We start from the raw sequence: 13,862 nt of genomic DNA on the forward strand, positions 1-13,862 counted from the left end.
CGTGCAGTAGTTGTACTCTGTCGACCAACAGGTCCACCTTATGGGTCTGCACGTGTTTGCGAAGGACGGGTCCAGCAGCTGCCAGCCATGTTGGCAGCGAAACCCCGGAGGTGGACTTCCTGGGGAAAGCAAGGAGACGTTCGTGGGGGGTTTCGTTAGTTGCAGTGCAGAGGAGTGATCGGATGGAGTGGAGCGCGTCGGGGAGGACATCCTGCCAGCGGGAGACCGGGAGATTTTTAGACCGTAGGGCCAGCAGGACGGCCTTCCAGACCGTCCCATTCTCCCTCTCCACCTGCCCGTTTCCCCGGGGGTTGGAGCTGGTCGTCCTGCTCAAGGCAATGCCTTTGCCGAGCAGGAACTTACGCAGCTCATCATTCATAAAGGAGCTGTGGACATAAGCGGGGAAACCGAACAGTGTGAAGATCCTATTGGGCGCTTTAATGACCGTGGCAGAAGTCATATCGAGGCATGGGATGGCGAAGAGAAATCGAGAGTACTCATCGACCACGTTTAGGAAGTACGTGTTTTGGCCGGTGGAGGGGAGGGGCCCTTTGAAGCCATGCTGAGGCGTTCAAAGGGGCGGGAGGCCTTCACCAGGTGCGCTCGGTCTGTCCGGTAGAAGTGCGGTTTGCACTCTGCGCAGACCTGGCAGTCTCTGGTGACAGCCCTGACCTCCGCAATGGAGTAGGGCAGGTTGCGGGCCTTTACGAAGTGAAAGAACCGGGTGACCCCCGGGTGACAGAGACTATCGTGTAGGGCCCGGAGTCGGTCCACTTGTGCGCTGGCACATGTACCTCGAGATAGGGCATTGGGGGGGTCGTTGAGCTTCCCGGGACGATACAAAATCTCGTAATTGTAGGTGGAGAGCTTTGCCAAAACCCTCAGCACTTCCTTATGCATTATCCCTCTGCACCCATCCTATCCACGTGTTTGTCAAGATGCCTTTTGAACGCCGATAATGTACCTACTTCCACAACCTCCCCTGGCAACGCCTTTCAGGCACTCACCACCCTCTGTGTAAAAAACCTGACTCGCACATCTCTGCAAAACTTTGCCCCAAGGACGTTAAACCTATGGCCTCAGGTGACTGACCCCTCCAGCCTGAGAAAGAGTGCCTGCCCATCCACTCTATCCGTGCCCCTCATAATCTTGTAGACCTCTATCAGGTCACTCCACAACCTCCGTCTTTCTTTTTTAAAAATAATGTGAGAGTACCCAATTAATTTTTCCAATTAAGGGGCAATTTAGCGTGGCCAATCCACCTACCCTGCACATCTTTGTGTTGAGGGGACTTCCGGTTGCGGCTATGCGGAGCTAAGCCGCACGAATCGGCAGCTCCCGCGAAGACGGACTTTCGGGCTCGATAGAAGAGCCCCAACGGGACTTTTCACACAGCCAACCCGTGGGGAAGAGAGGAGAGAGGTCCCCCACTAACCTGTATGGACCGGACCCGCAGCGAAACGGCCAAAAAAAAGGCACGGGAGCAGCGGGAGAAGAAGGGTAAAATATACAAAATGGCGGCGGCCGGGGACAAAGAAGAGATGCAAGAATTCATCAAGCGCTGCTTCGAGGAGCTGCGCAAGGAGATGGTGGCGCTGATGCTGGCAATAATTAAGGGACTTGGGGCAACCCAGAAAGCCCACGAGGTGAAGATCCAGGAGATCCAGGACAAAGTGAGTGAGAATGAGGATGAGCTCTTGGGCCTGGCAGTGAGAGTGGAGCAGCACGAGGCGCTACACAAGACGTGGGCGGGAAGACTCGAAGACCCAGAGAACAGGTCGAGGAGAAACAATTTGAGGATCCTGGGTCTCCCAGAAGGAGTGGAGGGGGCCGACGCCGCGGCATATGCGGGCACAATGATCGGGGCGCTGATGGGCGCGGAGGCCCCCCCGGGGTTGCTGGAGCTGGAAGGGGCGCACTGGGTGCTGGCGAGGAAGCCCAAAGCAAACGAGCCGCCAAGGACGATGGTGGTGAGATTTCAACGGTTCACAGATAGAGAGAGGGTCCTGAAATGGGCCAAGAAGGAGCGGAGCAGCAAGTGGGACAATGCTGAGATTAGAATATACCCAGACTGGAGCGCGGAGGTCGCTAAGCGGAGAGCGGGTTTCGACCGGGCCAAAGCGATGCTGCATCGGAAAGGAGTGAAATTTGGAATGTTGCAGCCAGCGCGACTGTGGGTCACATATAACGGCCAACACCACTACTTCGAAACGCCCCGAAGAGGCTTGGACCTTTATATTAACTGAAAAGTTGGACTCTAATTGAAGGTTTGTGAGGGTGGGGGGTATTTGAGGGTTGTAGTATGATGGCGGTTGTATATAGGGGGGCAAGCACGCGCAGGGAATGTTATATGGGCTGGGGACGAGAGACAAGGCCGCAACAGAAGCTGCGTCGGGGGGGGGCGGGGCAGGCTCTGGGAAGCGCGGGGTTTTTCTCCCGCGCGCGGGAAGAAAGGTGGGAGGGGGCGCGTAGGAACGTCTACTGATGGGGAGATTCCCACACGGGGGAAGCCGGGGTCACCAGGCGTCAGCTGACTTACGGGAGTGATATGGGGGGGAGCAAAAAAGCTAGACAGGGGTCTAGCGGGGAGGAGGGAAGGGGGGGAGGGGGGGGGAAACAGGGTTGCTGCTGCACTGGCCGAAAGGGAATGGGACACAGAAGAGGTGGCCGGGACGGAGGTGAGGGAGTCGCGGACACGGGACTGGCCCAGAAAAGGAGATTGGGGGTGAGGGTGAGGGGGGGGGGGGGGGGGAGGGGGGGGGGGGGGGTGAGAGCCCCTCCAATCCGGCTGATAACGTGGAATGTGAGGGGCCTGAACGGACCGGTGAAGAGGGCTCGAGTGTTCGCGCACTTGAAGGGACTGAAGGTAGGCGTGGCTATGCTCCAAGAGACACACCTGAAGGTGGCGGACCAGGTTAGGTTAAGAAGGGGATGGGTAGGACAGGTATTTCACTCGGGACTGGACGCGAAAAACAGAGGGGTGGCAATTCTGGTGGGAAAACATGTGTCATTTGAGGCCAAGACTATCGTAGCGGACAATGGAGGGAGATACGTGATGTGAGTGGTAGGTTGCAAGGGACGTGGGTGGTGTTGGTAAATGTATACGCCCCGAACTGGGATGATGCTGGATTTATGAAGCACATGTTGCGGCGTATCCCGGACCTGGAGGTAGGAGGACTGATAATGGGAGGGGATTTCAATACGGTGCTGGACCCAGCACTAGACCGCTCCAGATCAAGGATGGGAAAGAGGCCGGCGGCGGCCAGGGTGCTCAGAGGGTTTATGGACCAGATGGGGGGAGTGGACCCATGGAGGTTTGCAAGACCGCAGGCCAGGGAATTTTCTTTCTTCTCCCACGTGCACAAAGCCTACTCCCGTATAGATTTCTTTGTGCTGGGCAGGGCACTCATCCCGAGGGTGGAGGGGACGGAGGATTCGGCTATAGCCGTTTCGGACCATGCCCCGCACTGGGTGGAAGTGGGGCTGGGAGAGGAGAGGGACCAACGCCCGCTGTGGCGGTTGGATGTGGGACTGTTGGCAGATGAGGTGGTGTGTGGGAAGGTAAGGGGGTGTATTGAAAGGTACTTGGAGGCCAACGACAACGGGGAGGTGCGAGTGGGGGTGGTATGGGAGGCGTTGAAGGCGGTGAACAGGGTAGAGCTAATCTCCATCAGGGCTCATAGGGAGAAGATAGAGGGCATGGAAAGGGAGAGGTTAGTGGGGGAGATTTTGCGAGTGGACAGGAGATATGCAGAGGCCCTGGAGGAAAGATTACTTGGGGAAAGACGACGGCTCCAGACGGAGTTTGACTTGCTGACCACGGGCAAGGCGGAGGCACAGTGGAGGAAGGCGCAGGGGGCGACCTACGAGTACGGGGAAAAGGCCAGTCGGATGCTGGCACACCAGCTCCATAAGAGGGCGGCAGCGAGGGAAATAGGGGTGTCAAAGATGGTGGGGGAGCCATGGCCCACCATCATAGTGCAACGGAAATAAACAAGGTATTCAAGGCCTTCTACGAAGAGCTGTACAGAGCCCAGCCCCCAGGGGGAGAAGAGGGGATGGGAAGATTCCTGGACCAACTGCGGTTCCCGAGGGTGGAGGAGCAAGAGGTGGCTGGTTTGGGGGCACCAATCAGGTTGGAGGAGCTGAGTAAGGGTTTGGGGAGCATGCAGGCGGGGAAGGCCCCGGGGCCGGACGGGTTCCCGGTGGAGTTCTATAGAAAGTATGCGGACCTGTTGGCCCCGCTACTAGTGGGGACCTTTAATGAGGCAAGAGAGGAGGGGTCCCTGCCCCCGACAATGTCAGAGGCGACAATTTCCTTGATTCTGAAGCAAGACAAGGACCCACTGCAATGTGGGTCGTACAGGCCGATTTCGCTCCTTAATGTGGACGCTAAGCTATTGGCAAAAGTGCTGGCCACGAGGATTGAGGACTGTGTCCCGGGGGTGATACATGAGGACCAGATGGGATTTGTAAAGGGCAGGCAATTAAATACGAATGTGATGAACGTGATAATGATGCCATCGGAGGAGGGAGAGGTGGAGATAGTGGCAGCCATGGATGCGGAAAAGGCCTTTGACCGAGTTGAGTGGGAGTACCTCTGGGAGGTGTTGCGTAGGTTTGGGTTCGGGGGAGGGTTTATTAGCTGGGTTAAGCTCCTTTACAGCGCCCCGGTGGCAAGTGTGGTGACGAACCGGTGGAGGTTGGAGTACTTTCGGCTGTACCGAGGAACGAGGCAGGGATGCCCTCTGTCCCCCCTGTTTGCATTGGCGATCGAACCCTTGGCCATATCACTGAGGGAGTCTAATAAATGGAGGGGGGTGGTCCGCGGGGGGGAAGAGCATCGGGTGTCGCTATACGCGGACGACCTGCTGCTGTACGTGGCGGACCCAATGGAGGGAATGGTGGAGGTCATGCAGACTTTGAGGGAGTTTGGGGAGTTCTCGGGCTACAAGCTCAATGTAGGGAAGAGCGAGCTTTTCGTACTACAGGCAGGGGACCAAGAAAGAGGGATAGGGGACCTACCGCTGAGGAGGGCGGAGGGGAGGTTTCGGTATCTAGGGATCCAGATAGCCAGGAGCTGGGGGGCCCTACACAAACTGAATCTGACGAGGTTGGTGGACCAAATGGAGGTGGACTTCAAAAGATGGGACATGTTGCCACTCTCGTTGGTGGGTAGAGTGCAGTCAGTAAAAATGGTGGTCCTTCCGAGGTTTTTGTTTGTGTTCCAGTGCCTCCCCATCGTGATCACCAAAGGCTTTTTCAAGAGAGTAGGTAGGAGTATTATGAGGTTTGTGTGGGCGAACAAAGCCCCGAGGGTAAGGAGAGGGTTCCTGGAGCGCAGTAGGGACCGAGGAGGGCTGGCGCTGCCAAACCTAGGGAGCTACTACTGGGCAGTAAACGTGGCGATGATCCGTAAGTGGGTTATGGAGGGAGAGGGGGCGGCATGGAAGAGGATGGAGATGGCGTCCTGCAAAGGAACGAGCTTGGGGGCGCTGGTGACGGCACAGGGGTGCAGTGGGAGCCTCGGTGTGGTCCCCGATCAGGGGTAACCACCGGTTTGTCCCGGGGAAGATGGACGGGGGATTCCAGGGCTGGCACCGGGCGGGGATTAGAAGAATGGGGGACCTGTTCATCGACGGGACATTTGCGAGCCATGGGGCACTGGAGGAGAAGTTTGAGCTACCCCCGGGAAATGCATTCAGATATATGCAGGTGAGGGCTTTTGTGAGGCGACAGGTCAGGGAATTCCCGCTGCTCCCAACACAGGAAATTCAAGACAGGATGATCTCGGGTGTACGGGTCGGGGAGGGCAAGGTTTCGGCAATACACCAAGAGATGAAAGAAGAGGGGGAAGCGCTAGCAGAAGAGTTAAAGGGTAAATGGGAGGCGGAGCTGGGGGAGGTGATCGAGGAAGGTTTGTGGGCATTGCCCTGGGTAGGGTCAATTCCTCCTCCTCATGTGCCAGGCTCAGCCTGATACAATTTAAGGGGGTTCACAGAGCGCACTTGACGGGGGCGAGGTTGAGTAGGTTCTTTGAGGTAGAGGACAGATGTGGAAGGTGTTCAGGGAGTCCGGCGAACCATGTCCATATGTTTTGGTCATGCCCGGCACTGGAGGGGTTCTGGAGAGGAGTGGCGGGAGCAATATCTCAGGTGGTGAAAGTCCGGGTCAAGCCAAGCTGGGGGCTAGCAATATTTGGAGTAGTGGACGAACCGGGAGTGCAGGAGGCGAAAGAGGCCGGCATTCTGGCCTTTGCGTCCCTGGTAGCCCGGCGAAGGATCTTGCTAATGTGGAAGGAGGCGAAGCCCCCTAGCGTGGAGGCCTGGACAAATGACATGGCTGGGTTCATAAAGTTGGAAAGGATTAAGTTTGCCTTAAGGGGGTCTGCGCAGGGGTTCTACAGGTGGTGGCAACCGTTCCTAGACTACCTCGCGGAGCGTTAGAGGAAGGTCGGTCAGCAGCAGCAGCAACCCGGGGGGGGGGGTGGGGGGGGGGGGGGGGGGGGTGGGGGGGACGAGAGATTGCTTGAGGGGACGGACGAGCAAGGGATAACATGGAGGGTGGGGGAAACTGGCACGAACGGGCGAGAGCCAGTTTATAAAGCTCTGTAAATATATCATCTTACCATATATACATCTTGCTCAGGGCGATTTTGGGTTATTTTGTTACGCGGGGCGGGGGGGGGGGGGGATTTATTGTTTGTAAGGGGAAAAAATTGTTTTGTTAAAAAACTTTAATAAATATATATTTTTAAAAAATCTTTGTGTTGAGGGGGAGAAAACCCACGCAAACACGGGTAGAATGTGAAAACTGCACACGGACAGTGACCCAGAGCCGGGATCGAACCTGGGACCTCGGCGCCGTGAGGCAGCAGGGCTAATCCACTGCGCCACCTTGCTGCCCCGTCCTCCGTCTTTCTAATGAAAACAATCCGAGTCTATTCAGCTTCTTCACATAGCTAACATCCTCCAGACCAGGCAACATCCTGGTAAACCTCCTTTGCTCCCTCGCCAAAGCCTCTACATCCATCTGCTTGTGTGGCGACCAGAATTGTGCGCAATACTCCAAGTGCACCCTTACCAAGGTTTTATACTTGTTATTTCAGGCTGAAGCACAAACAACGTTTACCAGCCCTTGGTTTGAAGATGTGATTTATACTGAGGCCCTGACCTAAAGGCTTAAGGTGAGCTGGAAAGATGAAGATCTGGGTTCAATTCCCAGCCTCTTGGATTCGATGATCCCAGCAGGGGGTGGGTGGAAGGTGAACATTTGGTCTCGGTGACCCTTGGTAAATTGTGGGGGAATCAGTGTGAGTATTAGATCCTTCCAGTCTCCCTGTCAGAGCTGAGCTTAGACTGATGTTGGGTGAGAATAGGATTTGTAGACTTGAAGATCATGCGGTACATTTGAGTCACACAAACAGCAATGAGATAAATGACCAGGCCATCTGTCTTTGTGATATTAATCTGCTGATTGAGGGATAAATATTGGTCAGGGCATAGGTACCTCCTGCACTCTCGTTCAAAATACTGTTCTATCTTTTACACCAAACTGCGAGATTATACGGGGCCTCAATTTAACGTCTAATCGGAAAGGATACTAACTCCGATCACGCAGCACTCCCTCAGTACTGTACTGGGAGTATCAGCCAGGATTATGGACACAAATGTCTGGCGTGGGATTTGAACCCAGAACCTCCGGCTCAGAGGGGAAGCTAATGTTTAATGATGGTGGAGAAATGGAATCGGAAAGTTCCAAAATTCGTCTCCCTGTGGGGTGATGACCAAAATAGACATGGCACGGATTGGCGCTGGTACCTGATGTAGTCATTCCTGCAAAGGATCATCCCACTCTTGGTGTAGCAGGAAGTGCCAATCTCTGCCAGCTGGACTTGGCAGCATGAACATTTGAGGCAGGGTAGGTGCCAATATCGCTCCATCGAGTACAGAAGGAAACGCTCCAGAATCTTCAGCCCACATCCCGCACACGTCCTGTGGACTGAGCTGCCTCCATCCAATGGACTTCCTGCTGATCCAGAACTCCGGCTGTTCACCATGGCCCTGGAGACAGTGTGACACGGTGAGCTTTGCAGACAGGCAGAGGAGATGATACAAAGGCAATAGAATAGTCACACTGACTGGAGCAGGAAAGGACAGTATAGTCAAACTGAGCCTGTCCTCACTAAACATAAAAATACAGACAGACAGACAGTAACTCACACACACTCTCACTCAGACACACACACACACTTGCACACAAATGCACACTCACTCACACACACTCACTCATCGACACACACACTCACTCAGGCACACACACACTTACTTGCACACAAACGCACTCACACACATACTCACAAAGACTAACTCACACAAACACATGCACACACAACTCTCACTCACATATACACATGTACCCACACACACACTCACTCTCACACAATCACACACTCACATAAACACACACTTAAACTCACAGGCAAACACACATACACACACATACATGCTCACACACAAACACACATTCACACACACATGCACATACACACACTGACGGACATATACCCACTCTCAGATACAAACACATTCACAGGCACACATACCTACACTCAGAGAGAAACACACACACTCACTGTCACACATGGACACACTCTAAACCCACAGACACACACAGGCGCACACTCACAGACAACACAAATATACACAAACGCTCACACTCACACACACAAACACTCATACTCAAACACTCCCACTCACAGACACACAAACATAAACACTCACAGACACACACCTGCACTCACACACTCACAACCACACACATAGGGGCAGGATGGTAGCACTGTTGCTTCACAGCTCTAGGGTCCCAGGTTTGATTCCCGGCTTGGGTCACTGTCTATGCGGAGTCTGCACATTCTCCCCGTGTCTGTGTGGGTTTCCTCCGGGTGCTCCGGTTTCCTCCCACAGTCCAAAGATGTGCAGGTAAGGTGGATTGTCTATGCTAAATTGCCCTTAGTGTCTAAAAAGGTTGGGTTAGGTGAGATTAAGGGGATAGGATGGAGGTGTGGGTTTAGGTCGGATGCTCTTTCTGAAAGCCTGCAGACTCGATGGGCTGAATGGCCTCCTTCTGCATTGTAAATTCTATGATTCTATGATTCACAGACACACAGAGACACTCCCACTCACCCACATACACACTCACATTCACAGACACACTCATGCTCACACATGCACACACATACACTCACGCACACACACATACGCACACACACACACACATACACTCACGCACACACACATACACTCACGCACACACACATACACTCGCGCACACACACATACACTCACGCACACACACATACACTCACGCACACACACAAGGGATCATGTGTTCCATTCCTCTGATCCCATGCCACCCCTTGACTTCCCTCCCCCTCCCCAGAGCCATTCTCCACTTCCCGGTTTATTCCCAATCCCCCAAGCACTGACTCACTCCTCTGCCCTCCCCTGACCCATTCACGCCGTCCATTCTCCATTCCTACTCTCTTTATGTTCTCTCACAATCTGCCTATCTTCTCCTTGTCTATCCTCCGTCTGTCTCCATTCTCACCATCCCCCCCCTCGCTCATCTCCCTTCATGTTCTCTCTCCCCTTTTTAGCTCAGCATTTCCCCTTCCTACTCCATCCCTTCGTGTCCTCCAGCTTCATCCTCCCCTTCATCCTCGCCCCTCATCCTTCCTCCTCATCCTCCCCCTCGTCCTCCCCCTCATTCTCCTCCCTCATCCTCCCCGTCCTCCCCTCTTGTCCTCCTCCTTCGTCCTCCCTCTGCGTGCTCCCTCCTGTCCTCCCCCTCATCCCACCCACTCCCCGTCTTCTCCCCTAGTCCCCCCCTTCCAAATACTCCCCCCTTGTCCTCCCCTCCTTCCCCATCCTCCCCTGCCCCCCCTTGACTTCCCCCTCGTCTCCCCCCTCATCCTCCCTCTTGTCCTCCCCCCTAGTCCACCCTCTTCCCTCGTCCTCCCCCACCATCCTGCCTTCTCCCTGCCCCTCCCCTTCTGGTTACCCCCTCTGGTCCCCTCTCTCCTTGTCCTCCCACCCCCTCCTCGTATTCCCCCCTCATCCTCCCTCCCCCCTTGTCCTCCCTCCTGCCCTGTCCTCCCCCTCCGTCCTGCTCTCGTCCTCTCCCCCCAATCTCTCCCTCTCTACTCATCCTCCCATTCCCTCCCCATCCCCTTCCCTTGACCTCTCCTCCCTCCCCGTCCTCTCCCATTCTCCCACCTTCCTCATTCTCCCCTCCTTCCCCATCCTCCTTCCTCATCCACCCTTCCCCCCTCCTCACCCTCCCCTTCCCCCTCACCCATCTCCTCCCCTCTCCTTCCCCCTCCCTCCCATCCTCCCCCTCATCCTCCCGTCCTCCCCTTCGTCCTCTCCCTCCCACCCAGTCCTCCCCCTCATCCTCCCCTTTGTCCTCCCCCTCCTTCCCCAAACTCCCCCCCATCCTCTCCCTCATCCTCCCCTCCCTCTCCCTCACCGTCTTCCCCCCTCGTACCCCCTCCTTCCCTGTCCTCCCCCATCCCTCCCCTATCTCTCCTTCCTCCCCTATCTCTCCGTCCTCCCCTATCTCACCCTCTCTCTTCCCCCTCTCACCACACTCTGTCCTCCCCTCTCCTCTCCCCCCCATCACCCTCTTCCTCTCACTTCTCCCTTTCCCCGCTGCCTCTCTTGCCCTCACTTCCCTATCCCTGTCATGCTCCTTCACCTGTTTCAGTTGATGTTTAGCTGGTTGTCTCACTTGGTGCTGTAACTTCCAGTGTCAGTTCTCAGCTTGTCTCAGCGGCTGTGTGTCTGAGCTCCCGAGGTTTTGCAGTTGACTGGGTTTTGTCAAGCAGCCAGTGAGGAGCTGCCTGAGGTCTGTGCCAATGAGCAGAGAGCGAGCGAGGGCAGCACTCCCACTGAGCTCATTAGAACAAGTGAATCACTGAGAGAGGGGCCGAAACAAATAAAGAGGCTGAGGCCGTTTAGTTTTCACAAACCACGTCCCATGTTGCCAGCAAGCAGCCCCTGTCAGCCTGGGAAAAGGAAATATGGAGGTTCACCAGGAAGTGATAGCACAGAGTGTGGGTTAACAGCTGAGGAAGTGCAGCAGCAACAATGAGGAGGTCCAGAGCTGAGAGAATCAGCAAGAGCTGGGAACGACAGGAAAGTGAGTGTGTTCGGGAGGAAGTAAAACCATGTGATCAAAATAACCCAGCCCACACATGTCACTAAAGTCTTTTCAGACATTTACAATCTAAAAGGAATCAGTAACTGACTGGTTCACAGGTTCCTGTGAGCAACCTCACTCAAACAATTGGTCCCACGTACCCACCCTCTCCCCATATCCCTCAATCCCCTAGCCTCCTGCTCCCCGTGTCCCTCAATCCCACCTACCCAGCCTCTCCCCGCATCCCTCAATCCCCTAGCCTCCTGCTCCCCGTGTCCCTCAATCCCACCTACCCAGCCTCTCCCCGTATCCCTCAATCCCCTAGCCTCCTGCTCCCCGTGTCCCTCAATCCCACCTACCCACCCTCTCCCCGTATCCCTCAATCCCACCTACCCTCCTGCTCCCCGTGTCCCTCAATCCCACTTACCCACCCTCTCCCCGTATCCCTCAATCCCCTAGCCTCCTGCTCCCCGTGTCCCTCAATCCCAGCTACCCACCCTCTCCCCGTATCCCTCAATCCCATCTACCCTCCTGCTCCCCGTGTCCCTCAATCCCACCTACCCTCCTGCTCCCCGTGTCCCTCAATCCCCCTACCCTCCTGCTCCCCCTGTCCCTCAATCCCACCTACCCTCCTGCTCCCCGTGTCCCTCAATCCCACCTACCCTCCAGCTCCCCGTGTCCCTCAATCCCTCTAACCTCCTGCTCCCCGTGTCCCTCAATCCCACCTACCTCCAGCTCCCCGTGTCCCTCAATCCCCCAACCCTCCTGCTCCCCGTGTCCCTCAATTCCACCTACCCACCCTCTCCCCGTATCCCTCAATCCCCCGACCCTCCTGCTCCCCGTGTCCCTCAATCCCACCGACCCACCCTCTCCCCGTATCCCACAATCTCCCTACCCTCCTGCTTCTCGTGTCCCTCAATCCCACCTACCCACCCTCTCCCCGTATCCCTCAATCCCCCTACCCTCCTGCTTCCCGTGTCCCTCAATCCCACCTACCCATCCTCTCCCCGGATCCCTCAATCCCCCTACCCTCCTGCTCCCCGTGTCCCTCAATCCCACCTACCCTCCTTCTCCCCGTTTCCCTCAATCCCACCTACCCTCCTGCTCCCCATGTCCCTCAATCACACCTACCCACCCTCTCCCCGTATCCCTCACCCCCACCTACCCTCCTGCTCCCCGTGTCCCTCAATCCCACCTACCCACCCTCTCCCCGTATCCCTCAATCCCACCTACCCTCCTGCTCCCCGTGTCCAACAATCCCATGTATGCACCCTCTCTCCATCCCTCAATCTACCTATCCACCCTTTCCCTGTATCCCTCAATCTACCTATTCACCCTCTCCCCATATCCCTCAATCCCACTTACCCACCTTCCCCATATCCCCCAATCCCACCTCCCACCCTCTCCCATATTCCCCAATCCTACCTACCCACCCTCTTCCCGTATCCCTCAATCCCACCTCCCACCCTCTCCCCGTATCCCCCAATCCCACCTCCCACCCTCTCCCCTATTCCCCAATCCCGCCTACCCACCCTCTTCCCATATCCCTCAATCCCACCTCCCACCCTCTCCCCATATCCCTCATTCCCACCTACCCACCCTCTCCCCGTATCCCCCAATCCCACCTCCCACCCTCTCCCATATTCCCCAATCCTACCTACCCACCCTCTCCCCATATCCCTCAATGCCATCTACCCACTCTCTCCCCATATCCCCCAATCCCCCCTCCCAACCTCTCCCATATTCCCCAATCCCACCTACCCACCCTCTTCCTGTATCCCTCAATCCCACCAACCCACTCTCTTCCCGTATTCCTCAATCCCACATACCCATCCTCTCCCATTGTCCCTCAATCCCACATACCCGCCCTCTCCCATTGTCCCTCAATCCCACATACCCACCCTCTCCCATTGTCCCTCAATCCCACATATGCACTCTTTCCCCGTATCCCTCAATCCCACCTACCCACCCTCTTCCCTTATTCCTCAATCCCACTTAACCACCCTCTCCCATTGTCCCTCAATCCCACATACCCACCCTCTTCCATTGTCCCTCAATCCCACATACCCACCCTCTTCCATTGTCCCTCAATCCCACATACCCACCCTCTCCCATTTTCCCTCAATCCCACTTGCGCACTCTCTCCCCGTACCCCTCAATCCCACCTACCCACTCTCTTCCTGTAGCCCTTAATCCCACATACCCACCCTCTCCCATTGCCCCTCAATTCCACATACCCACCCTCTCCCGTCTCCCTCAATCCCACCTGCCCACCCTCTCGCCCTATCCCTCAATCCCACTACCCACTCTCCCCGTATCCCTCAATCAAATCTACCCACCTCTCCCCATACCCATCATGGCCATCAAACCACCCTTTCCCCATCCCACAATCCCACCTACCCATCCTCTCGCCGTATCCCTCAATCCCCTACCCATCCTCTCCCCGTATCCCTCAATCCCACCTATCCAGCCTCATCCCGTATCCTTCAATCCCACCTACCCACCCTCATTCCGTATCCCTCAATCCCACCTACCCACCCTCATTCCGTATCCCTCAATCCCCTACCCATCCTCTCCCCGTATCCCTCAATCCCACCTATCCATCCTCATCCCGTATCCCTCAATCCCACCTACCCACCCTCATTCCGTATCCCTCAATC

The 13,862-nt window shown here is 55.9% G+C and overlaps 2 protein-coding genes across 2 annotated transcripts in view; one reads left to right on the forward strand and one right to left on the reverse strand.

The window, feature by feature from the left end:
- The window catches only part of LOC140399386 (protein phosphatase EYA4-like), a 38,317-nt gene extending 31,140 nt beyond the window's left edge, over window positions 1-7,177 (forward strand). The window contains exon 4 of the mRNA XM_072488972.1: window positions 7,109-7,177. Coding sequence (XP_072345073.1) covers window positions 7,109-7,177 — 69 coding nt within the window. The remainder of the gene's footprint in view (window positions 1-7,108) is intronic.
- LOC140399032 (LIM domain transcription factor LMO4-A-like) overlaps window positions 1-11,192 on the reverse strand; it is a 122,132-nt gene extending 110,940 nt beyond the window's left edge. The window contains exons 1-2 of the mRNA XM_072488095.1: window positions 10,759-11,192; window positions 7,821-8,063 (exon numbers count right to left, since the gene is read on the reverse strand). Coding sequence (XP_072344196.1) covers window positions 7,821-8,059 — 239 coding nt within the window. The 5' untranslated portion in view covers window positions 8,060-8,063; window positions 10,759-11,192. The remainder of the gene's footprint in view (window positions 1-7,820; window positions 8,064-10,758) is intronic.
- Between the last annotated feature and the right edge of the window lie 2,670 nt (window positions 11,193-13,862).

This window comes from Scyliorhinus torazame, chromosome 22 (assembly GCF_047496885.1).
Source record: "Scyliorhinus torazame isolate Kashiwa2021f chromosome 22, sScyTor2.1, whole genome shotgun sequence".
NCBI classification, from domain to species: domain Eukaryota; kingdom Metazoa; phylum Chordata; class Chondrichthyes; order Carcharhiniformes; family Scyliorhinidae; genus Scyliorhinus; species Scyliorhinus torazame.